Below are 25,589 nucleotides of genomic sequence, written 5' to 3' on the forward strand. Positions count from 1 at the left end.
ACAGTGCTCTGGTGAGCCCCTACAATCAGTGCTGCCTCATCAAAGCTCTGAGCAGTGTCACAGGCACAGTTCTATTTCACTGCCACCCCAGGAGCCAGCAAGTTCCCAGCCCTCAGTGCTCAGTGGGTGTTTGTTGAATTAATTAATAAACAGAGTACTTGAAGTGGGAGGTGAGGTGCGGGGAGGGAATGAATTTGAAACACGTCTTGAAGGATGATCAATAGGACTAGAAGGCTGAATGAAGGTGGGAGTAGGAGAGGGGACGTCATGGTTCATGCATTTACTCATTCCTTCACTGGCTTATCTGACAAATATTTCTTGAATTCCCACTACAAGCCAGGGACAGTGGTAATGAGGACTTCCATGATCCCTGCCCCCACAGAACTTAGAGACCCATAGTGAGGCAGGTTTAGGCACATGGGCCTACATGCTGCCTGGTGGTGATGACTGACATGAAGGTAGGAGTCCACAGGACATGGAAAGAGAAAGTAACAAGAGAGTCTTCAGAGAAGGCGGTCAGAGGATGCCTTGCAGAGGAGCTGGGCAGGGACTAACTGGTGCCGGTTTTGAGAGCTGTGGAGAGGTTGAGTCTCTGGCTCAGGTGGGAGCCTGAGTGGAGGGCAGTGCTTTGCAAATATGAGGATGAAGGAAGAAGAGTCCCCCAGGGGAAGGTCATGCGATCTGGCAGGTTGACCAGAGGCTCTGGAATAGGAGAGGACTCTGAGTAGGGAGGAATGCTTGGGGCGCTCAGCAGTGGATGGATTGAAGCCCTGGGACTGGATGATGTTGTGTGGTGGGGAAATAAAGAGAACCCAGTCCCTGGAAGCATCCCCAGGTTCAAGGACTGTAGAGAAAGGTGTGCTGTAAAGGAAGGCAAAGAGGAGGGGCCAGCAGGTGGGAGAACTGGGAGAGAATGAGGTGTGTCTCTTGGAAGAGCTGGTGAGGGAGGGGACGTCTGTGTCCCTGAGGGCCTCTACCCCCTACCACTAATTCTGGGTTTTTAAGACCAACCCTGTGGGTGCAGATAGTAAAAAACCTCTCAAAGCCCCTCAACCTGCTCCCGGGTATGTCTGTGCTCCCTCTAAAGGTAAAGGACTACGGGGTGAAACCCTTCCGGTACGGGCCCAGAGCTCTCAGCTCCACCTCAACCCACTGGAGGGGAGAGTCAGTATTCCAGTCCCCTATTGGGAAGGACTGGCTCTGGCCCCCTTTGGCCAGCATGTGTCCCAAGCCCAGGTACCCAGACCCTCCCGCACTCTGTGAGCAAGGCCTGAGGCTCCCCAGAGCTAGTAACCAGTGAGTAGTGAATGCGCGGTCAGGTATCTAATGGCTAGGCTTCAGGACCCCTTGTTCCCGTCCCCGAAACTGGCCCTGATTCTTTCCTCCAACCAACCCAACCCAGCAGTGGCTGCTCCGGGATGGTCATAGATAGGAGGGCCTGAAAGATCTCTGGAGACCACAGATTCTGAGAAGGGGGATAGGCAAGCGGGGCTCTCCGGCGCACCCTGTTTTGGGATTTGCGTGGGAAGGAATGGGACTGGCTTTGCAAGCAGCTGCCCAATTCCCGCGAATCCCGAGCGCTAAGAACTCCCACCGCCCTAGCGTCGTCCAGGGCCCCGCCTCCCCTCAAGCTGGTGGACCCCGCGGGCCACTGGCCTGCCCCGTTACCCGAGAGGGCGGAGCGAGCCGTGGGCGCCTCCCCGGGTCCCGGAGCCTCCCGAGAGCAGTGGGTGGGGCCCAGCGGGCGGGGGAGGAGCGGGGTGACTGGGCGGCGGGCGACTGGCGGAGGGAGGGGCGGACGCCGGCGGCGGGGACAGCGGCAGCTGCGGCGCGACCAGGCCGGGCAGGGACGAGCGCACGGAGAGCGCGAGGTCCGCGCAGCCCAGCGCAGCCATGTGAGTGTCACCGCCGTTTCGGGGGACCGCGGGCCAGGCGGGTGTCGGATGCGGCGGTTCGGGTGCCTCCGCATCGGTCCCGGATCTGCTGCCCCGGCTGCGGCCCGGTCCCACGTCGCCCCATCCCCCGGACCCGGGCCGCGCGGTATCGTTCCTCCCCTCCCCCCGGGCGCGGAGGACGCCCACAAAAGCCTCCGCCTTTGGGCCTGACGCGCGCCGCGCTGCCTTCTTCCCTCCCAAGGCAAGGCCCAGGCGGCCTTGCCCCGGGGCTCTAGGGTGGGCCGGGCCTGAGGGCGGGCCCAAGACGCCTGTCTGGGCGCTGGCAAGGGCGCTCTCCGGGAGCCCCCGCTGTCCTCGCTGGGTGCGGGGAGGGGAAAGGATGAGCTGGGAATGGAGAGGGGGCAACGAGGGTTGCAGGCTAGCCTCGGAGATGAGCTAATCTTCCTGGACACATCGGCCGGCCTAAGCGGATTTGGGGCTCGGCCCGAGGTGGCCGATCCTGGCCTGTGGCCGGGCTCTTTGCCCAAGCGGCTGAAGCTGATCGCCTTGGCCGGGTGGGGGAACAGACCCTGTCCCTGGGAATGGGAGGCTGATGCATGGTCTCTGCAAGCAGCCAGGCTTGGGCACCCTGAAGAACTGTTTGGGGGAAGGAGCTGCCTACCAAGGCTAGGGATCTGGCTGTCTGCCCTCAGCACCCCCTGTCCTCCTCTCCCTGTTGAGGCCTCAGTCCAGCCAGTTCTACTGGATTGATCCTAATTCAGGTCCAGACTGGCTGGCGGAGCACCTACTGTGTGCAGTCTAAATATAACAAACATAACAATAAAGTTTCTCCTGTCACCATCTGTGGGACCTCACCCCGGGCCTGCAGCATTCAGCACCAGCACAGCTTTCTGAGGAGGGTTATGACAATCTGGCAGAGGCTGAAAAAGAGGCCCAGAGAGGTTAAGTAGTATTCTCAAGGTCACACAGCTGGTTTAGGGAGAAATGGGAACTAGACCCAGACCTCAAATCTTGCCATTGCACTACCACCTTTGTGGCACGGAAGGGGTGCGGAAAATAATTAGAAAGTGAAGTACAAAATACTCCAGTGGGACAAGGAGGCTTGGCTTAGCTTCCACTTCCACCCACCCGTTCTGAGTCCTGTGAGGCAACAGCCAGAGATAGAGGCCTGGATTTGAGTGGGGGTGAGGAGAGCATGCAGGGGGCCAGGCTGGGTCCACCCTGGGTGGAAAGGCAGGTGAAGAGGGCGCGGCTCAGTCAACCCCTGCCTCTCACTGCAGCTAGGCTCGAGACTCCCGACCCTTCCAGGCCCGGCCCAGGGGAAGCCACTCAGCTTCCAGCACGCCGCCAGCCAGCCTCCAGCCAGGGAATGTGACCAGCTGACCAGGGAGGGGGCCGGCAGGAAGTGAAGCCACCGGGAGTCTCTGCTTGGTTCCGGGGTGGGGGGTCCCAGGCCGCGCGCACACCCCTCCCTCCGGCTCCGGCAGCTGCGGCATGACGTCATCAGCCGGGTTTGGTGGCAGTCGCTATGGAGACAGGGACAGGTTCAGTAGGGACCCCATTCTCCTTGCAGCCTCCCCTTGCCCGGGCTATTTTTAGTGTCTGTTTACCTCTGTCTGGGGCAGCCCTGCTCCTGGGCGGGGCTAGATCGAGGACTCCTGGCTAGGCTGCTGGACCCTCCTGGCCTACCACTGAGCTGGGCAGTGCAGGTGGTGGGACCTCCTGTCCCACACAAGTGCACCACTTTTGGCATGTAGAGGGTTTTGGGGGCGAAGGAATCTGGGGCCATGCAGGCAGTCAGGGTTCCATTCCTTGCTGCCTGACGCTGGCTGTGCTGCTGGCCCCATAATCTTTGGGTCCTGAGATCTTTCCCACGTCCAGAACAGGCTTCAGGGCTGGTATGAGGCCAGCTTCCCCCCACCAATTAAGGTGGGCCCTCTACTTAGCTCAGAGGAGCTCAGCAATTTTTCTTTTCTCCCCTGCAGCAGGGAAGACCCTGCCTCCACCCCCCTGAAATGGTCACTCAGACGGATATTCTGATGGTCATTTTGGCAAGAGTGTGGACCAACAATTACACATTGGTGGGACTAGGGAGTTGGTAGCAGCAGAGCCCTAGTGAGAGAGAGAAAGAAAAGTGTTGGGACAGTTAGCCTACTCTGAGTCTAGTCTACCCACTCAGTCCCAAAACCCCAGGGGTCCTCACCCTACCCTATGCTCAGGGAGCAGAACTCTACTTGGTGATATAATCATAAAGTGGGGGAAGGACAAAGAAAATTGTAAATGGAGTAGGGGAGTTAGGGTGGGCACAGACTTGAAATCTACCCCTCCAACAGCCCAGGATCTGCTCTTCCTGTGTCCCGGCAGCCCAGTTCACTCAGCTCCGAACTCATACGCAGCCCCCTCCCTCATCTCTCTGGTGCGGGGCCCAGAGGGCACAGCAGTGAACCCAGCAAACAGGCCCCTGCTCCCAGAGTTCACAGTCTGGTTGGAAGACAGATGCTAAAGGAGAACTGACAACTGAACTATGTGGCCTCCAGGATCAGAGGAAGGAAGCTATGAGGCGCCTAAAAAGGAGGAACCAACCCAGGGCAGGAGGAGGAAGAACCCGTAGGGTAAAACTTGAAAAAGGAGAGGGAATTGGTAAGGCTGACAGTATGAGAAGAGGGTATAGGAGCAATGGAGGCTGCTGCTGAAAGGCTGAAGAGCCTTGTAGGTATCGAGAGAGGATCAGGGGCACCTGGGTGGCTCAGTTTGTTGAGCGTCTGAGCTCAGGTCATGATCTCATGGTTCGTGGGTTCGAGCTCCTTGTCACGCTGCCTGCTGACAGTGTGGAGCTTGCTTGGGATTCTCTCTCTCCCTCTCTCTCTGTCCCTCCCCTGCTCATGTGCTCTCTCTCTCTCTCAAAAATAAGTAAATATTAAAAAAATTAACTATAGTAATAAAAAGAAAATTTTAGAAAAAAGAGAAAGGGTCACAGTAGCTGGAACAGAAAGACCATGAGAGAAGAAGGAGACTGAGTAGATCAGTGGTAGAAGGTATATGAGGGAAGGGACAGAGCCTGAAGGTTATTTGGGGTCATGTCAGAGAGCCTAGACTTTATCCCTGGAATAGGGGGTCACCCATGGATGTTTTGCAAGAGGCAAAAGAGAGGGATGTTAGCACTTAAGAGTCCTGTGGTTGGACTGCCTGGATTTGAATCCTGACTCTACCACTTACCAGCTGTGTAATCTTGGGCACATTAATAATTGTTAACAACAACAGTTAATATTTGTTTTGTGTTTACAATGTGGCAGTGTGTCCACCCGAACTTCCTTACCCCACATACAATTTTCACTTGCCCAGATGCTCCCTACAAGTGCCTAGAAAGAGAAGTATCTCATTTCATCTTCCCAGCAGCCCTGTGAGGCAGTTGTTGTTGTTGTTGTTAGGTTTATTTAACAGAGGGGTATCTGAAGCCCAAAAAGGTTAAGAAATGCCTTGCCCAAGGTCACAGAGCTAGTTAGCCTCATGTTTCTCATCTGTGAGATGGTGCTAATAGGATTGACCCCATAAGGTTGTTACCAGAATTAAATGAGATGATATTTGTTAATTAAGCACAGTGCTTGGCCTATAGAAAGCACTTGACAAATCACAGTTTTTGGCATTGTCAGATGACTGGAATTTTAAGAAGAGCAATGTTGTTATTGAATAAAGAATGGGAGGGGGGTGTGCACCAGACTGGCTAAGTCGGTAGAGCATGAGACTCTTGCTTACTTACAAAAAAAAAAAAAAAAAAAAAAAAGTAGGCAATCATGTAAAATAATGCTGGATACCCATAAACAAACAAACAAACAAAAAAACCAAAATAATAGATCATTGTGGATTACAGTGGAGACAGGGAGCTGATTGGGAAGCTCCACTAGGGTTCTAGCTGAGAGTTGGTGACTGTTTGGACCCAATTTCTAGCTATGGGGATGGAGGTGAGGGGACAGATTCCAGAGTGTGTGGCTGAGTGGAGAGAGGTTGACTGGGAAGAGTCAAGTTTGAGAAGGAAATTGGTGAATCCAGCTTGAGGACTTCAAATTCAGCACACCCCTAATAGCCCACTCTGCATTGTTGCTTAGCTTCTGGGGAGGCAACAAGCAGGCAGTTGGATATATAAGCCTGGTGCTCAGAAGAGCTGTTTGGGTGAGGAAGAGATAAGGAAGCTGGCAACATTTCGAGGGCATTGAGGTGTGGGAGATGTACCCAGCCCAAGAGTGAGGAGGATGAGGCCAATTCCAGGATGATGAGAAAGATGAGATCTTCTGTGGGAAAGTAGGATGTACAGCCAGAGAGATAGGTAGAAAACCGGGAGCATGTTGTTGCCTCTTGAAATTCAAGGAAAGAAAGGGCTCAAAGAAGAGAAAGAGAGCCACAAAGTGAAAAGCTTTACTGAGATCAAGCACGAGAAGTACTAAACCTTGGACACTGGATTCAGCAACAGGGAGGTCACTGGTGACCTTGTCCAGACCAGTCAGGGGAGTGGTGGGTGTGGAAGGTAGCCCAGGGTGGTAGAGGACTGCGTAGTTGTGGAGAGGAAATCAAGGTAGACATCTGTCTCTTCGAGAAATTTGATTATCAAAGGGCCAAATGGAGCGATGGATGGGGTCACTGGGAAGAGAAATGGGGTCCACAGAGGAATAATTTCTGGTTGGCATTTTTTTTTTAATTTTTAAAAAAAATTTTTTTTCAACGTTTTTTATTTATTTTTGGGACAGAGAGAGACAGAGCATGAACGGGGGAGGGGCAGAGAGAGAGGGAGACACAGAATCGGAAACAGGCTCCAGGCTCCGAGCCCTCAGCCCAGAGCCTGACGCGGGGCTCGAACTCACGGACCGCGAGATCGTGACCTGGCTGAAGTCGGACGCTTAACCGACTGCGCCACCCAGGCGCCCCTTAATTTTTTTTTTTAATGCGTATTTATGTTTGAGAGAGACAGAGACAGAGTGTGAGCGGGGGAGGGGCAGAGAGAAAGGGAGACAGAATCTGAAGCAGGCTCCAGGCTCTGAGCAAGCTGTCAGCACAGAGCCTGACGCAGCGCTCCAACTCACAAACTGCGAGATCATGACCTGAGCCGAAGTGGGACGCTTAACCGACTGAGCCACCCAGGCGCCCCTCTTGTTGGAGTTATTAAAGCCAACTTTATATTAAAAATATCTACAGAGAGGGTGAGCGTCCAAAGTGTACAGCTCAATCCATTTTCACAAGAGAACATACACCCATCTAGGACCAGGAAATAGAACCCAGATGAGGAAATATGGAACATTACCAGCCCCCTGGAAACCCTCTTGTGTCCCCTTCCAGTAACTACTCCCAAAGGGTAACTAGTATTCTGACTTCTATCACCATAGATGAGTTTTGCCTGTTTTTGAACTTCATATCAAGGGAACCATACATAGGTCCTCTCTTGTGGTATTGCTGCTTCTTTATGTCTGTAGGGTTCATCCATATTTTTGTATGCAGATGTATACTGTTCGTTCTTTTTGCTGCATAGCATTCCATTATCTACTGATGGGCATTTGGGTAGTTTCCAGGGTTGTTTTAGTTTTTTATGGGCGAGTGACTTGAACTTGTTTAAGGCTTGCGGAGGAAGTCTGAAACACTCATTGTCTATGAGAAGGAAGAAAGATGAGTAGGGCCACACGTGAGGATTTCCTGGGTGGGAAATGAGAACCTGGCTGAGGTTGAGAGAATTTCTCTGTGGTTCCAGCTCAGCTGCTGTGCAAAGACCTCTGGCGGCTCCTGCCATTGTGTGCAGGTGTAGAGAAGGCAGGGCATTGGGTCGCCCAGGGTTGTTTTCTGCCCGGTAGGAGAGAAGCACAGAGTGCTAGGCATATTAGCAGCAGGTGAGCTATGGAGTGTGGTGCCTGTGGATCTAGGCTGGGGAGAAGGATGTGCAGGAGAGAGAAGGATGTGCAGGGGAGAGAAGGATGTGCAGGGAAGAGAAGGTGGGAGGGAGCTGGCAGAGAGAAAGGAAGCAGAGGCCAATTGTGAGCTCTGTGCAGGATGGTGTCTGTGAAATTCCGGGCTGTATCTCCAGTGACTGGCACATGTTTGGCACAGAGTTGCCACTCAGTGAATTGTTGAATAAATGAGCTGAGGTTTCAAGAGGTCTCAGGTAGAAGACAGTGTAGGTGGGGGTGATGCAGAGAGCCTTAAGGTTGGCATCATTGTGGTTGCAATTTAGGAAAGGGGCACTCCAGAGCCGGTGGGCGGGGGGGGAGGTCAGTGTGGGGCGTGCAGACTGGGACGGGAGCAGAAAGGTCAGTGTGGGGCGTGCAATCCACAGGAATACATAGTTGCTAGTGTAGGGTGCAGAGCACCTGGTCTTCAAGGAGAGAGAGGAGGATAGCACATTTCAAACTGGGGTCCTTGGGTATCTTGCATCTGATTCTATAGGGGGGTGGTGGGCTTGTTGGAAATGCTGACCCCTGGGCCCACTCCAGCCTCTTGGGGAGAAAATAAGCAGAACTGAGCAACAAGGAGCAGGAGTATTTATGGGTTGAGGGAGCACCCAGCCCTTCCAATGCCCACTGGAGTTTGGGCATGGTAGCCTCTATTCAGGCTGGAGGTGGATGAGGGAAACTCAAGGAAAAAATACTCAGGGTGGGAAAGGGCCAACACCAAGGGGATTCAGCCGTGTGAGCCGGTGGCCAGAAGGATGGGGGCCTCACCGTAGGATGCAGCTTCTACCAGAGAGGTAGCCCTGGCTGGGCACTGGGACCTGATCCTCTTCCCTAGGGCCTGAGGGTGGGGAGGATGTGTCTAGAATGAGCACCTCCTCTGTGGATGGGGTAGTCCATAGGCTATGGGACTCTGAACCCAGTTCCTTCTCTGCTTCCTCCTTGGGGCAGCAACACATAATATGAGCTTGGTCCAGTCCCACACTTTTAGCCTCTTTCTCTTCCCAGCTTCCCAGACCCCTCATGCTCAGTGCCTGACTCTGCCCTCTATTGGCACAGGCCATCCACTCGGCACCCACAGTCCTTCCTTCTACTCCCTCAGCCCCACTTTCCAGTCTGCATACTCAGAACCCCAACTCCCAGCCTTGTGTGTGCTCAGCCCTCTAATACCCCTCAACAGCCACTCTACGAGTCCCTTATTCTAACTGCATCCAATCCAGCCTCCACTCAGGGTCTTCATTCTGTTTATCCCTCCTTATTCACCGCCGGGCTCAATTCCCTTTACCCAAACTCCGAACCCCACCTGAGAAGACCCACTTCAGTCAGTCTCCTCCCCGAAGGGAGCCCCCAATACCCCTCCCAGAGGCCGCTCAGTCTGAGCGGTGCCCCCGCCCCGTGGTCCAGCCGGTCCCGCCCATCCCGGCGGGCTGAGTCAGGCGGCAGGAACTGGGCGGGGGGCGGCGCCGGGAGGAGCTGAAGCCCGAGCCAGAGTCGCTGGGAGCAAGCGCGGAGCCCAGCTCGACCAGCACCTAGTGGCCCTGGGCCTGTGGGGACGTAGGGGTGGGAGGGCAAACGCAGGGGGTGGGGAGCTGTCCTGGATCTACCATGAGTGCCAAGAAGAGAGGTAGGACCCGGCCTGAGGCTGCGATGGCTGCGAGGCTGGCCCCAGGGGGTGCGGGCTGGACTCTGGGGGACAGGGGCACGTGTTTCGCCGGATCTGGGTGGGGGTCTGCGGAGGATCCCTTCCCGCTAAGGGCGCGGGCGAAGGAGTCCATCTATGACTAAGTTTCCAGGCCTGAGCCTCAGGAAAGTGGAGGAGGCAGGGCACTTCTTGGCGCTGCCCCCGACTCTGGGAATCCCCAGGCTGCTGGGCTCTGGCATCCCCGGTGGGGGCTGGAGGGAAGCAGTTTACACGGGGCGGGAGGGTCGCGGGAGCCAACCCCGGGCCTGCCGGGCCTGTTGGGCAGCTCCGCTGGGCTCAGAGCGTTCACCTCGCCAGGTGACCTCCCGCAGCCTCGCGGGGTTGGAGCGCGGGAGCTCCTGGTCACTGTTGCGGGGATAGGGGGTGAGGTCAGGGGCAGGGCTGGGGAGCCCGCCCCGCCCCCGGGTAAACAAGCGCTTCCGCACATTCTTCATGCGCCCCGCCCCTTTCCTGCCCCTTCCCAGCCAGGGGCGGGGGAGGGGGGTCCCCGCGCGACCCCCCTTCCTGCCCCGAGACAGGCGGAGCCTGCACCTCTGCAGGAAGTGGGGGCCGAGCCCAGGCCACGCTGAGTCCGAGGCCGAGTCTCCCGGCCGCCCTGTCATTAGTGCTGGGGCCGGCAGGGTTGTCGGACTCCCGGCGTCAGGCGGTATCCGGCTGGACTAAGATACAGAGGCTGGGCCTCCAGAGGGGGCTTCAAAAGCCTGACTGGCGCTGGACACCCGCCCTCGCCACCCCCCAGGGAGCCCCGCGCGGACTCATTCCATGATGTCCCTGTCGGTGCGGCCGCAGCGCCGCCTGCTCAGCGCCCGGGTCAATAGGAGCCAGTCCTTCGCAGGCGTCCTCGGCAGCCAGGAGCGGGGCCCCAGGTACGCAGCAGAGCGGGGCTAATGGGGTCAAGCGAGTGTGACGGGGCTGGAGCTGGGTGTGCAGTGAGGGATTGGGGATCCTTCTCGTACCTTTCTGAGTGTGGCCTCTTCTCCAGGAGCTTCCCGGCCTTCAGTCCCCCCGGGCCCCCACGGAAGCCCCCAGCGCTCTCCCGAGTGTCCAGGATGTTTTCCGTGGCGCACCCAGCCCCTAAGGTCCCACAGCCTGAGCGGCTGGACCTGGTGTACACTGCGCTCAAGCAGGGCCTGACGTAAGGAACGCCTCCCAATGCCTTATCCCAGGACTCCTCCCTAAGCCCTCATCCCCTTCCTGCTAGTAGGAACCTTCCCCAGTCTCCTATCTTCTTTCCACTGCTTGCTTGTACCCCGGGCAGCTGGAGGCTGGAAAGGTAAGCTAATTCTTGTAGTCACTCCTTTCCCCAGGGCCTATTTGGAAGTGCACCAGCAAGAACAGGAGAAACTCCAGGGACAGATTAGGGAGTCCAAGAGGAATTCCCGGCTGGTAAGTAAAGGGTTGACAAGGATGCCCTGGATTTAGCCCAGTTGTGACTAGAATACAGGATATCAGGAAAAGCTGGGCAGGTTTCTAGCCCCACCTTCCCCAGGTTTTGTACGCTTTCTGTCTGGGACCCAGTATCTGCCCATGGGAGCTTTCAGTGGGGCAGGTCAGACCCCCACAGATGTGATGACAGGAAACTATATTGTAGTAACTCTGATAGAGAGTCATGGTTCTTCTCTGGAAACAGGTCAGGGCTTCCCAGAGCAGGAAACGCTTCTGCTGGGTCTTGAAGAATAGGAGTTCCCTGGTAGAGGGAACCTCTTCCTAGGGGTTGCAGGAAAGGGAGTGGGCCCGGGGAAGGGATCCCAGGGAAAGAGATGGGGGGATGCGTATGGGAGGGGTCTTGAGGACCAGACCCTATGTCACTAACATGCACCTAAGGCCAGGCATGAGGGAAGATGGGTCAGTCCATACTTTGACTGGAGTGGCTGTGGCCTGAGGTATGAGGGGGAGGAAGGCTGTGAAAGAGGAGTTAGATGGGCCTGGGTAGACATGTGCCCCTGCTGGAATACTTCCCATGCCTCCTAAGTGTCCCCTCTCATCTTCCCCTGCAGGGCTTTCTGTATGACTTGGACAAGGTAAGTGTGTAGGGAATGGTGATGGAAGAGTTTGGCTCATTGGGGATGGTAAGGGCTTGGGGCCTCCGGCCCCTCCTGACATACCTCTCCCTCAGCAAGTCAAGTCCATTGAACGCTTCCTGCGACGGTTGGAGTTCCATGCCAGCAAGGTATATGTGCAGCATGCACATGTGTGCAGTGTGCACACAAGGCGGGTGGGAGATAGGGGGATGCTAGGTCCTGGGTGAGCAACCCCAGTAGTGAGTTTCAATTCCCCCAATATCACCCCACTCACCTGCCCAGATTGATGAGCTATATGAAGCATACTGTGTCCAGCGGCGTCTCCGGGATGGCGCCTACAACATGATCCGTGCCTACAGCACTGGGTCTCCAGGGAGCCGAGAGGCCCGGGACAGCCTGGCTGAAGCCACTCGAGGGCATCGCGAGTACACAGAGGTGAGGGATGGGTGTCTAGAAGGCGGAGGCACAGGGTATAGCAGAGCTGGTGAGAGAGGACTGGTTCTTGATCCGCTCTTGTCCCTGCCCACCCCTCCCAGAGCATGTGTCTGCTGGAGAGTGAGCTGGAAGCACAGCTGGGCGAGTTCCATCTCCGGATGAAAGGTACTAAGTGATGGGGACAGACTGGTGCTAGGGAGAGGGGATTGTGTCCCTGAGACCCCTCATCATGGCTCATCTCCTCTTCTACTCCTAGGGCTGGCTGGCTTCGCCAGGCTGTGTGTGGGGGATCAGTATGAGGTATGAGAACGGCAAGGAAGGGCTGGAATGAGAGGGTCACAACACCAGGGGCTGCCTCATCTTGCCTGTTCACCTAGATCTGCATGAAATATGGGCGTCAACGCTGGAAACTACGGGGCCGGATTGAGGGTAGCGGAAAGCAGGTGTGGGACAGCGAGGAAACCGTCTTTCTTCCTCTGCTCACGGAATTCCTGTCTATCAAGGTGATGCGTCTGCCCAGGACCACAGGTCAAATGATCCTGTGACTCCTTGACTCGTGAACCCCTCATGACCCTAAGACCCTTACCCTGTAACTCCCAGCTGGCTTCATGGCTCTGTGAATATGTAATCCCCAAGTCCTTCATAACTCTGTGATTTTCTTATGATCTTTTAATCTTGTAAATATTTGACTCCCTAAACCCTCATGAGACTGTGACCCCCATGGCCACAGTGACCTTAGACCTCTGTAATCCACATGCTCCCAGGATGCTTCAATCCTCCATGGCCTCATCACTCAGAGAATTCCAATCCCTGCAACCTTGTCATAGCCCTATGACCCTGTGACTGTCACATAACGTCTATGCATATTCAGACCTCTGATCTCCCACAACCTCATGATCCCTATACCCTTATGACCTTATGATGCATTCTTGGCTACAGGTGACAGAACTGAAGGGTCTGGCCAACCATGTGGTTGTAGGCAGTGTCTCCTGCGAGACCAAGGACCTGTTTGCTGCCCTGCCCCAAGTTGTGGCTGTGGACATCAATGACCTCGGCACCATCAAGCTCAGCCTGGAAGTCACATGGAGGTTGGTGTTGTTGAGTGGCTTGGGGACAGGACCAAGGGGCCTGTGGCACCTGCTAAAAGCCTCTTACCTCCCCAGCCCTTTCGACAAGGATGACCAGCCCTCAACTGCTTCCACTGTCAACAAGGCCTCCACAGTCACCAAGCGCTTCTCCACCTATAGCCAGAGCCCACCAGACACGCCCTCACTTCGGGAACAGGCCTTTTATGTGAGTCACAGGCCAGGCTTAGGCCCCACCATCCTCCAGGGGCTCCCTGGGGTGGTCCTGAAGCGCCCTTTCCTCTCTCCCAGAATATGCTGAGGCGGCAGGAGGAGCTGGAGAATGGGACGGCATGGTCCTTGTCATCCGAATCTTCAGACGACTCATCCAGCCCCCAGCTTTCAGGCATTGCCCGCCACTCTTCAGCTCCCAGGCCTCTGGTGCAGCAACCTGAACCTCTGCCCATTCAAGTCGCCTTCCGTAGGCCTGAGACCCCTACCTCTGCACCTGTGGATGAAGAGGGGATCATGGCCCCAGCCCTGGCCAATGGCCATGCCCCCTATAGCCGGACTCTGAGCCACATCAGTGAGGCCAGTGTGGATGCTGCCTTGGCTGAGGCTTCTGTGGAGGCTCTGGGCCTAGAATGCTTAGCTCAGGGACCTAGCCTGCCTGCACACCTAGATCCCACCCATGGGGAGCAACCTGGTCCTGTCCCTCCTGCTGTGGACCCTTGCCATTCTGCCACAAGCCTTACCCTCAGTACAACAGGCCCCACCCACATATCTACAGACCCTGCTTTGTCTGCACACCTAGATTTGGTTCACAAGATCACAGACTCTAGCTCTTCTGAACTGCCAGGCCCTACCCACACCATCAGAGGATCTACCTATAATGACATCAGCCTTACCCAAAGTGCTCCAAGCCTCACTCATACTACCACAGCTTCTACCCACAAGCCCATGGTCTCTACCCTCACCACTACAAGCCCTACTCCCAGTGCCACAGCCCCAGTCCAGACCACCACAAGTCCCACCCAAAAGCCAATGCTTTGCACCCTCACTACTGAAGGTCCTACCCCCAATACTACAGGCCCAGTCCAGACCACCACAAGCCCCATCCACACTACAAGCCCTACCCATACCACTGCAAGCCTCACCCAAACCACTATAAGCCCCACCCACACTACTGCAAGCCCCACCCATGCCACTACAAGCCCCACCCATGCAAGTACAAGCCCTGCTCACAAAGCCAGGATGTCAACTCACACCACTACAAGTCCTACCCCCAAGGCTAAGGACCCAGTCCAGACCACTAGGAGCCCCACCCATCCTGTCACAAGCCCCACCCTTATAACTGTAAGCTCTTCCACTTTTCTAGACCATGCCATGCTTCCCAGCTCCTCTGCAAAGGCAGACCCTACCCTCCCAGGCACCAACACCCAGTCCTGTAGCTACCCATTTTCCACTCCTTGCACTCAGGCAGACCCCGTAGCCCCCAGCACCTCCTACCCAAGTCCTGCCTGTTCCAGTTGCGAACCCCTCACAAGTCCATCCCCAGATTCCCCAGAACCGGACCTTCAGAGTCCAAGTCCCCCTCTCTCACCCGTAGCCCCTGTGGCCCAGCATTTAGACCTTAGCCTGGCTGTGGCCACTCAGGCCCCAGTTCCAGGAGCAGCTGGAGGGGCTGGGGATAGGAGGCTGGAAGAGGCACTAGGGGCCCTAATGGCTGCCCTGGATGACTATCGTGGCCAGTTCCCTGAGCTGCAGGGCCTAGAGCAGGAGGTGACCCGGCTGGAGAGTCTGCTCATGGTAAGGAGGGCCAGGTGGGCTGCAGCAGGGAGGGCAGCAAGGCAGTGGGCAGTAGCATTGACTCCCTTCCCAACCCCAGCAGAAACAAGGCCTCACTCGCAGCCGGGCCTCCAGCCTTAGTATCACTGTGGAGCATGCCCTGGAGAGCTTCAGCTTCCTCAATGAGGATGAAGATGAAGACATCGATAGTCCTGGAGACAGGTGAGGGGGAAGAGGTGAGGGGAGTGCCAAGTGAAGGGGAAAGGCCAGAAAGGGGAACAGGTGAGGTGGAGCCAGGTAGAGCACACAAGGAGAGTGGCAAGACTGGAGGTGGCAGGAGGGGATACACTTGCCAGCAGGTGCATCTGTGTTTGACACCCCCACCCCTCACCCCATGTAGTCCTCATGTGTCCCTGATGCCTGTTTCCAACCCCATCTGTATCCCCAGTGCTTCTGACCTCCCTCCTTCTGGTCCGGGCAATGCCTGCCTCTCCTGCTGGTCCCCATCAGCTTGTGATCCTCCAGCTCCTCCTCTTTCCCTTGGACTCACCTTGGACCTACCCTATGAACAAGCCCTTTTGGTGCCTCTCCATGCACCCTGGGTCCCCCAGCACCAACCCCCTCTGTCTCAACCCAGGTTTTCCCCGAGAACCCAGCCCCTTGGCTCTCTGTCCCAGAGTGGCCTTTGCCAATTCCTGGTTAAGAGTCATACCTGGCCTGTCCTCTCTCTGCTGCTGCCCAGGTTAGGGCCCTGTGCCCTGAACCCTTTGGGCCACAACCCCTTGGAGTCCACATTACATAGACCATCCCGCCTGCAACCCTACTCCCAGCCATCCCAACCCCGGCGGCCCTGGTGGTCCCAGAAGTTGTAGCTGGAGGTGGGAAAAGACAGACGAACCCTGGAGACCCCCACTAACACCTGCTGGTCATAGTCTCTTCCTCCTTCTGGAAGTCCTCCGTGAACTTACCCATTGTCTGTTGTCTGTGTATCGTCTGCTCTTCCATTCTGGGGTGGGGGGGGGGGGAGACCTTAATAAAAATAAACTGTTGACCACATGGTGATGTGTGCTCCTGGGGTGGTTGACCCCCTTTTTCTCTCAGGCCCCCAAACAGCCTGGAGCCTGGGGCTGAGGACAGCCTCGACTTACCCAGTGCCCGCCCCCTCAGCACGGAGTGTCCAGCTCTGGACGCTGCCTTGGTCCAGCACCTGTACCACTGCAGCCGCCTCCTGCTGGTGAGGCTAGTGGTATTCTCCACACCCTCCTTTTGTAACCCCCTACCCCAGGGAGCCCTGCACTTCAATACTGACCCTCCATGCCTCCTCTGACTTCTACTCCCCACTGCCCCAGGGCTCTAGCATTTGGCTCTTGCTGAGTGGAACACCTCCCATGGCTTCCCCCATCCTCTCCATGCATGCTGGGACTTGTAGTCCCTGGGCTCCACCCTCCCCAAGCTTCATCCTGAGATGAGGCCATCCCTATTCTCCAGAAACTGGGCACATTTGGGCCCCTGCGCTGCCAGGAGGCATGGGCCCTGGAGCGGCTGCTGAGGGAAGCCAGAGTGCTAGAGGCTGTATGTGAGCTTAGCAGACGATGGGAAGTCCCTGCCACCTCTGCCCAGGAAGGTAAGGGCTCTGTCTGCCCTGAAGCTCCTCCCTTACCTAGCCCCATCTGCACGCTTGTCTGCCCACCTGCCTGTTCTGTTGCTGATGGTTGTCTGCACCTCCTCGTAGTGGTGCAGTTCTCAGCCTCTCGGCCCAGCTTCCTCACCTTTTGGGACCAGTGCACAAAGGGACTCAGCCCCTTCATCTGCCCCGTAGAGAGAGTGCTCCTCACCTTCTGCAATCAATACAGTGCCCGTCTCTCCCTGCGCCAGCCAGGCCTAGCTGAGGCTGGTGAGTGGGCTGCCTACCTGCCCCCTCTTACCTCCTTTGTTGGATCCCTAGTGATGGAATCTCAGGAAAAGCCAGGTCAGCCTACACAGACCTGCTGAGCTGAGCAGTGGGAGGAAATAATGAAGGCTTCTTTGCATGGAAGGACCCAGAGGGGTAGGGTTTGGATGGGGGGCCCCTGGACCTGAACCTGGGATGGGAGCACTCTTCCCTCTAAGGGCCTGGCTCCACCCAAACCCTGAGGCTTGCAGCACTGCCTCCCACAGTGTGTGTCAAGTTCCTGGAGGATGCCCTGGGGCAGAAGCTGCCCAGGAGGCCCCAGACAGGCCCTGGAGAGCAGTTCACCATCTTCCAGTTCTGGAGTTATGTCGAAGCCTTGGACAGCCCCTCTATGGAGGCCTATGTGACTGAGACCGCCGAGGAGGGTGAGCCAGAGGCCCTGATCACAAAGTGGCCTGACTCTGTGGGTGTGGATGAGAACATGAGTATACAAGACCCTACCCCCCAAGGTTCCTTGCCCTGCTACCTTGTCCCAACTCTCCTTTCTTCTTTCAGTGTTACTGGTGCGGAATTTGAATTCAGATGACCAAGCTGTTGTGCTGAAGGCCCTGAGGTTGGCTCCTGAGGGGAGACTGCAAAGGGATGGGCTTCGGGCCCTCAGCTCCCTGCTTGTCCATGGCAACAACAAGGTCATGGCTGCTGTCAGCACCCAGCTCCGGAGCCTGTCACTGGGCCCCGTCTTTAGGGAAAGGGTGAGAGTCAGGCAGGCCCTTCTTGAGGAAAAGGCTTGGGGTTCCAGGCTCCCAGTGTCTGGCTAAGTCTGCCCTCCCACCCTTACCCAGGCCCTACTGTGCTTCCTGGACCAACTCGAGGATGAGGATGTACAGACAAGAGTGGCTGGTTGCCTGGCCCTGGGCTGCATCAAGGTAATGCCTGCCAACCCCTGCACTTCATGCCCCTCCCAGTTCCCCCAGCCCTGGGCTGTGGGCCTTTCCCACCTGCTCCACTGGGCCCACCTCAATGTTCCCTCCCCCGGTAGGCTCCTGAGGGCATTGAGCCCCTGGTGTACCTGTGCCAAACGGACACAGAAGCTGTGAGGGAAGCCGCTCGACAGAGCCTGCAACAGTGTGGTGAGGCTGGGGGATGGGAGATACAGGTCAAGTAGAGTTTCACAACAGTTTGGCTGATGGGAGCAGGAGTGAGTGGAATCACGGATGGGAGGGCCGAGATGGGGCTAAGATCGCTCCTAACCCCATCCTTACCCATTACAGGGGAAGAGGGACAGTCTGCCCATCGACGGCTGGAGGAATCACTGGACGCCCTGCCCCGCATCTTTGGGCCTGGCAGCATGGCCAGCACAGCATTCTAAATTTCCTACCCACTGGCTTCCGGTGCCCCTTCCTCTCACTTTCAGGGCTCACCAGGCACTGGCAGGGAGGGTGAGGGCTGGCTCCAGACACCTCTCCCCCACAGATTCCTATCAATGAAAATCTAATATATTCTTCTGTTGCCCTTGGGTTGGTAGAGTCAGTGCCTGAAGTCAAGTGCCTCCCAGCCTCGGCTCAGCACACTTGCCACAAATCAGTGTCCTGCCACATCCCTTGGTTTTATATTTTATTTACAGAGTTTTACAGAAAATAAAAAAGCAAAATGCCTTTCCTACATGGCCTGGCCTGGTGCATTCCTGACCCTCTGCTCCAGCACTCTCTGGCTATGGCCCTTCCTGACCCTGGTCTATCTGCATTCCAACTGTGCTTTGGCCCTGGAAATTCAGGTGGAAGAGAGCCCAGAGACTGAAACTGGGGTTGCAAAACAGCAGAGGAAGAGGGTAGTGGGTATTGTTGAGGAGGTCCAGTCTGGATGCTTGGGGGTGCCCTGGGCCTGGAAGCTATGGGTCCAGGCTGGAGCTGAACTGTGGAGTTGGCCTAGAGAAAGCCCAAAGGTCCCAGTCCTGAGAGTGGCTCCCTAGCAGCTAGCATGAGGTGGCCTGCAGACAGAGGAAGCTGGCAGGATAAGGCACGGTAAGAGCGTGAGCTTTTGGCCAAAAGGGGGCAGCAGAATCCCATCAAGGAACACCAGGCTTCTGGGCCTTCTCTTGGCTTAGGCAGCTTCCTAAGGAGGTGGCTGAGCTGAACCCAAGGAGCTCCTTGGGGGCTGGGTAGTAAGAGAGAGGAGATTCTTGCAGAGGGGAAGAGCTGGGGCCTAGGAGGCAGGAAACTCGGGCAGCTGCCCTGTGATACTAAACAGCAAGTCCTTTCTCTCCCCAAGCTGCCTCTCCTCTCTGTAATAACAAATCTGACTGAACCCTGTGTGCTGCCCCCAGGCCCCCCAACAGGCAGACTGCTGCTTCGGGAGGCAGGGCTCCAGGGAAAGGACTCACATCTTCCCAGAGCTACCTGGCACGTGAGTGTGTTAACCCCAGAAGGTTAAGAATTCTCTGGGGGGGGGGGGTGTGGAATTTCAGAATGGCGGGCCTGTTTCAAACAGGGCCCGAGGGAGGCCCACACCCAAGGCTGGGCAAACAGGCTCTCTACCCTTCCTCTGTCCCTCCAGAGCTTTCATCATCCAGGGGCAAGGGAAACAAAGGACTTCCCTACTCCCTGAACCCACTCTGTTGCGGTGCCTGTGGTGGTAGCACAGCAGTGTGACACTGGGGAAAGTGTGTGTGCCTGCACTCAAGAGGAGCCAATGAGGTGCCAATAGTCCCCCGGGGGAGGTGGGGGAGGGGTGACCCAGATCCCCAAGGGAGCCCTGCTCCCCAGTGTTTTAGAGCTGTGTATGAGGAGGTTAGGCTGGGCCCTTAACCACCTGCTGGGGAAGCCAAGCTGAGCAGAAAAAACGGCCAACAGGAAGAAGCACAGGAAACACCTGTGTGTGGATACAGGTGGCTCATTCCAGAAGCGTCGGGGCTGGAGTGGGGGTGGTGGCAGGCAGACAGCCCTCAGCACATGACACAGCTCTATGCTCCCTCTATAACTATGAAGGGTGGCATGGAGGGATGGTGGATGTTGTGCAGCTCAGCTTTTTGGATGGTTGGCTAGGGTGGCAGGGGGTGGAGAAAGCAAACAAGTGATAGAGACCAAGCCAGCACCCAAAGTTGGCCACAGTTTGGGCCTGCCCCAAGAGCCCCTATAGGAAGAGTACAGTCCCAGAACCACCCCAAGGAGCCTATCAGGCCTGAGGCCCCACAAGAGGCCCACTAGTGGGGCAGGACTATCCACTTGGATCCAAATTGTAGCCTGTGTGGTCAGGAAAGAGGAAGTGAACATTCACTGGCCAGGTCCTGGGAAAGTGCAGACAGGGGTGACTGGGCCAGGATGAGCTCACAGCTCAATCCACAGGAGAGCACAGGGCCTGGGCAAGAAGTAGAGGATGGAAAAATATCATCCCAACCAAGGGTTAAATGAAGCAGTCACCAAAAATCTGAGCAGCCTGCTTTCCAATGCTGAGAAGGGATAGGGCCCCTAACTCTGTCCTTTACAAGGAGAGTCCCAAGGCCAGAGCCTAGTATTCAGCTCTAGCTGAGGGTGAGTGTGAGGGTCAGGATGAGCAGGAGCCAGAATTAGGGCACTGTGAGCACAGCCAGGTACAGGTGAAGGACTATCAAGACCAAAGCAAAAAGTCTCAGGCCTTTGTCCCATCAAGCCTACCTAGCTTAGAGCAGTGTGGATCAATTCCAGAACAGCCACTCGACCCCTCTCCATTAACGCCCTGATGTCAGGCCAAATGGCCTCCTACACCTAGGCCCAGGCCCATGTATGTGATGTAGTTGAGGACAGGGAGAGGCTCTCGTATCCTCCCCTCCCCCAACATACACACAGCCTCACAGGTGCTCCCCCACCACCCGGCACTCCCTCCACCTCCTACCTGCTGTCACACAGGTTCAGGGAGGCACTCATTCCTGCTGCCCAAAGTGATGGGGGGGAGGGGGCCTGATGACACCATCAGGATTCAAAGGCACCAGGGCAGGGAAAGCCTATGCGTAGCTGTCCTGTGGAGCCTGTGCCAGCCTCTGTGAGAGGACAGCAGAAGTGTTACATACTGAGGAGTGCCCCATCAATCAAGTCCATCAAGGCCACAGCTATGCCTTTGCCATCATAGTTGGAGCTCTCCCAGGACAAAATATAAGTGCAGGATACAAAAGAGGGACCAGACTGAGGTAGTCCAGGATAGTTTATTGTGTTGGTGGTCATCGGCGCTTCCCCTTTCTCCCCCTTCGTCTTCTAATCTTACCTTTTTTCCTGTCTCCCACTCTTCTTCTCCGTGTATTCAAAGCTGTAGAGAACCAAAAAAAAGAAGAAAGAAAGGCATGTTTGTGAAGGCAAAGAAGCAGATGGGTTGGCACGTGGGAAGAGGACTGCTTGCTTCTTTGTCTCACCCACAAAGTGGGGGTGCCTTCTTTGTGTGTTTCTGTGCACGACGTGTGGGTACAATTTGCTGAACCCTAGGCATATGACATGCTCCTTCGCCCTCCTTTCCAGCCACCAGACAGCCCTGGAGTGTCCTATTCAGGCCATCTACCTGCCATGGCTTGGCTGTCGGACCCAGACCTTCTGTGCCTGGGTAATATTGGAAGGGTAAGCTTGGTAAGGACTCCAGGGCCTAGATGAACAGCTATGGACAAGCAGTCTATCATTTAGAAAATGAGACCGTCAATAGCCTGCAAGAGAGGAGCCTCTTTTTTCAAAAGGTTACAATATGGTGGTGACCACATTTGAGTTTGAGTTTGATGTCAACGGTCAAGTCTCATTTGTCTCTAAACATACCCAGGGCATATGGACTCTCAATAAATGCTGCTTCAGAGCCACTGAATAAGTAATTGAATTGCCATGGCTAAAACCTACATCTCTAGCTATTTCCTCTGAATCTCCTTACAATCCTCTCTCACCTCCTACTCAAGCATCCTCTTACAAACATCACTCCCTAAGATTCTATTCTAGGCCCTTTCCTGTTCTCTCTTGAAACACTCCCTGAACTACCACATCTATTCCTCTGACTCCCATTTATATGCTGAGGCTGAATCCAATGATTCACACGGCTCTCTCCTCACCCCATATCCAACTGCTGGCTGGATACCTCCTTTTGAATAGCCAAGGTGTTTCAAACTCAGCATGCCCAAAATCAAACTGAGTATCTCAAAGCTTGTTTCTTCTCCGGGTCTCTTGAGGTTACCAAACTACCAAGGGACCCAAGCCACACAATAACCTCAACCTTGACTCTTTCCTTTGTCCCCTCATCCCAGCCACCAGAATCCTCTCAATTAAATGCCCTAAATATTTCTAAATTCTGTCCACTCCTCTTTATCCCCGTTGGCACCACTCAGATTCAGGACATGTTGACCTCTCACTAAGACACTGAAACTCCCTCACAGGCTTCCTGCCTCAGGTCTTACCCTTCTTCCATCCATTTTCCATGGTTCATCAGAATGATTTCTTTTTTTTAAGTTTTATTTCATTTATTTTGAGAGAGAGAGAAGTGGAAGGGCAGAGAGAGAGAGAGAGAGAGAAAATCCGAAGCAGGCTCCACACTGTCAGTGCAGAGTCTGATGTGGGGCTCGAAACTCACAAATTGCAAGATCATAGCCCGAGCTGAAGTCAGACGCTTAACTGACTGAGCCACCCAGGCACACCTTTCAGAATGGCTTCTAAAACAAACCCACCACAGAGGCTCTCCTTTCGGAAAAGTCCAGCTCCCTCAACCTGGGCACAAAGCCAGCTTCACTTCTGCCACCTAACTTCTTTTTTTTTTTTTTTTAATGTTTATTTATTTTTGAGACAGAGAGAGACAGAGCATGAATGGGGGAGGGTCAGAGAGAGAGGGAGAAAAAGAATCCGAAGCAGGCTCCAGGCTCTGAGCTGTCAGCACAGAACCCGACGTGGGGCTCAAACCCATGGACCATGGGATCATGACCTGAGCCGAAGTCGGACACTTAACTGACTGAGCCACCCAGGCGCCCCATCTGCCACCTAACTTCTTGCTCTGCACTAATGCACTTACAGAGCTTGCTTGCCCCTTGTGGTACATTCTTCTGGCCTCATCTTGCCTTGCTAATGCTTGCTCATTTGATAGGCTTCAACCTAGACATCACAGATTTCTTCAGAAGTGGGTCCCTCCACTATGGTCCTGTCATAGGAACCTGCACTTACCCTGGTCCAGTAGTAATCACATCCCGTTGCAATTGCTTATTTACTTTGTATCCTCATTTACTTTGTATCCTCCAGTATGTATACATGTTACCATAAGCATTTGCTGACTATTCTACTAGGTAATAGGCACCATCCAAAACATTTCAAGTATGAAAGTACCATGTTTAATGCAGAAAAAGCTTAGACACTCAAAACACTCTTCATGTGCCCTACAGAACACAGTGTTTTAGAATGCACTTTTACACTGGGATCCCAATTAAGGAATAAAATGGAAGCCAGAGCATGGAACAATATAGGGAGGGAGAGCTGAGGTTGAACTGGTAGAGGAGGCAAGCAACCTAAATCCACAGGGGCCTGAGGGGGGCGTTAGAAATGAGGCTGAAGAGGGGCGCCTGGCTGGCTCAGTGGATGGAGCATGCAACTCTTGATCTCAGGGTTGTGAGTTTGAGCCCTATGTTGTGTATAGAGATTACTTAAAAATAAAATCTTTTTTAAAAATGTTTATTTGTTTATTTTAAATGTTTATTTTTTGAGAGAGAGAGAGAGAGAGAGAGAGAGAGAGAGAAAACGTGAGCAGGGGAGGGACAGAGGGGAATGGGTCAGATGATCTGAAGTGGGCTCCGTGCTGACAGCAGAGAGCCCGATACAGGACTCGAACTCAGGAACTGCAAGATCATGCCCTGAGATGAAATGGGATGCTTAACTAACTGACTGAGCTACCTGGGAGCCCCTTAAAAATAAAAAAAAAATGAAGGAAAAAAAAAAAGTTGATGAGGTAAGCAGGGGCTTGGTCATAAGGCCTGGTGGAATGGCTGTGAAGTTTGGAATTTACTCCCAGGTAACTGAGGAGCCACATGTGGGCTTGAAGCAGGGGAATTTTGTGATCACAGCTGGTCTTTGGAAAGGTCCTCTAGCAGTTGTGTGGAGAGAGGAGGCAGGAAACAGTGAGGAGTCTGAAGCCGTAGTTAGGAGAAACGATAATGGCCTGGGCTGGGATGGAGGCAGTGGGATGGATAGGATAGTGAAGAGATGTTCCAAAGACAGAAGGGAAAAACAAAGTTTGGTGCTGATAGGATGTGGGAGGTGAGAGGACGAAGCCCAAGTTTCTGGATGGAGGGCGGTATCTTTCACTGAAAAGGGAGAGCCCTTTTAACAGGTTGGGAGGAGAGTAAACAAGCTGGAAAGGTGATCTGGGAGCTTTCCAGGAAGAAGTATCCAGAAAAAATCTGGAAATGTAGATCCAGGGCAAAAAGAGATGGATGTGGACCAAAAGCAGCTTAAGGGTCATCCGTGCTTTACTATGAAGTCTTATAGAACTACTGTGATGTCCAGTGATCCATCTATTCCTCCCATACCTGCAGTCCATACTTTATACTTGTCTCTTCATCCTTGACTTTTAGCTACTAATGCTCATGAAGTTTAGTCTAGCTTCTATAGACTAACATAAGACAAAAATATAAGGCACTTAAGAGCTAGGGAGATAATCTATGTCCAGTATTACCCAGTGTGGGCATTGATTCATTGATCTGGATCTCAAGCAGTTTAAAAATTCATCACTCCAGGTGCGCCTGGGTGGCTCAGTTAAGCGTCCGACTTCGGTTCAGGTCACGATCTCACAGTCTGTGGGTTCGAGTTCCATGTCGGGCTCTATGTTGACAGCTCAGAGCCTGGAGCCTGCTTCAGATTCTCTGTGTCTCCATCTCTCTCTGCCCCTCCCCCATTCACACTCTGTCTTTGTCTCTCTCAAAAATAAACAGGGGCACCTGGGTGGCTCAGTTGGTTAAGCATCCGAATTCGGCTCAGGTCATGATCTCATGGTCTGTGAGTTCAAGCCCCGCGTTGGGCTCTGTGCTGACAGCTCAGAGCCCAGGGCCTGCTTCAGATTCTGTATCTCCCTCTCTCTCTGCTGCTCCTCGACTCATGCTCTGTCTGTCTGTCTGTCTCTCAAACCATTAAAAAAATATAAATAAATACACATAAAAAAATGGAAATGTTATCTGGCAGTGAAGACCTCTGAGCAGCCAGTGAAAGAACTGGAAGAGAGGAGGTGGGGCTGGAAGATCTGAGCACTCATTCTGATTTTTCCAACAAGTTACCGGATGACTCTGAGCAAGTCACATTATGTCTTGAGCTTAGGACAAACCTGTGTCTGGCTCTTCAAATACAGCTGTGAACATCAATTCAAAGAACACACATGAAGAAGTTTTGCAAAATGAAAAATGTACAGATGAGATCGTTACAAGGGTGATCAATGTATGCCTGAAAAATGCAAGTAAGAGCACAAAAAACAAATGTGGGATGTAGGTCTAGGTAAAGTCTGTTAGACTTCAGAAAGCAGTAATTTGAGCTGTGAGGTAAAAAATAAACATGGCTTTTTACAGGGGTCTAAAGACATCAGTAAAGAAAAAAATTTGTGGTCTGGGTAGGAGATATGAAAGGGCAAGTCTTTAATATGTTACAAGAAAGTGGTTGCCCTTGGCAGTTGACACTGGAAGCTTTCCAAATGTCTTACAAGGTTTAGTGTCACTACTCTACACCCTAGTCCAATGACGTGGAATGACTTGCTGTCCCCCAACATTCTTGTGCCCTTTTATGCTCTTGATTATGGCTCTTTTCACCTTACATGCCTTTGCCTTGCTTGTTTATGCTTTCTGATCCTTTAACACCCAGCTGAAATGAGATACTCCTAGAGAATGATTTACTCCTTTATCTATCCATTTCTT

General features: G+C 54.3%; 1 protein-coding gene and 1 long non-coding RNA gene across 4 annotated transcripts; one reads left to right on the forward strand and one right to left on the reverse strand.

Annotated features, from left to right (window-relative positions):
* Positions 1-1,801: 1,801 nt before the first annotated feature.
* On the forward strand, positions 1,802-18,189 carry RIPOR1 (RHO family interacting cell polarization regulator 1). Of its 3 annotated transcripts, none has more exons than XM_047078575.1 (22): positions 1,802-1,895; positions 10,261-10,387; positions 10,504-10,656; positions 10,829-10,907; positions 11,519-11,542; positions 11,638-11,691; positions 11,825-11,977; positions 12,079-12,142; positions 12,234-12,277; positions 12,355-12,480; positions 12,917-13,065; positions 13,141-13,270; positions 13,354-14,850; positions 14,930-15,051; positions 15,931-16,063; positions 16,318-16,453; positions 16,562-16,723; positions 16,987-17,145; positions 17,276-17,472; positions 17,563-17,646; positions 17,760-17,850; positions 17,992-18,189. In XM_047078575.1, the coding sequence occupies exons 2-22, from the start codon at positions 10,284-10,286 to the stop codon at positions 18,087-18,089; spliced, it is 3,759 nt and encodes a 1,252-aa protein (XP_046934531.1). In that variant the 5' UTR covers positions 1,802-1,895; positions 10,261-10,283; the 3' UTR covers positions 18,090-18,189. The 3 variants fall into 3 exon arrangements, with proteins under 3 accessions (XP_046934531.1, XP_046934529.1, XP_046934530.1); XM_047078573.1 differs by lacking the exon at positions 1,802-1,895 and adding an exon at positions 9,412-9,443; XM_047078574.1 differs by lacking the exon at positions 1,802-1,895 and adding an exon at positions 9,412-9,443 and having other exon boundaries at positions 14,933-15,051.
* On the reverse strand, positions 1,894-22,217 carry LOC124511401 (uncharacterized). The gene is made up of 3 exons (XR_006961879.1): positions 20,954-22,217; positions 11,817-11,992; positions 1,894-3,421 (listed from the first exon to the last, which is right to left on the reverse strand). It is a non-coding gene; the product is annotated as an uncharacterized LOC124511401 (long non-coding RNA).
* Between the last annotated feature and the right edge of the window lie 3,372 nt (positions 22,218-25,589).

The sequence above is a fragment of the Lynx rufus genome, unplaced genomic scaffold (genome assembly GCF_022079265.1).
Source record: "Lynx rufus isolate CCGP_SWC_20201006 ecotype Redwood Valley unplaced genomic scaffold, mLynRuf1.p SCAF_16, whole genome shotgun sequence".
Taxonomy (NCBI): domain Eukaryota; kingdom Metazoa; phylum Chordata; class Mammalia; order Carnivora; family Felidae; genus Lynx; species Lynx rufus.

Coding starts and splice junctions, on each gene's coding strand:
- RIPOR1 (XM_047078573.1), top strand. Junction 13,271..13,353: donor TTCGGGAACAGGCCTTTTAT/GTGAGTCACAGG, acceptor CCTCTCTCCCAG/AATATGCTGAGGCGGCAGGA. Junction 17,851..17,991: donor ACAGAGCCTGCAACAGTGTG/GTGAGGCTGGGG, acceptor TACCCATTACAG/GGGAAGAGGGACAGTCTGCC.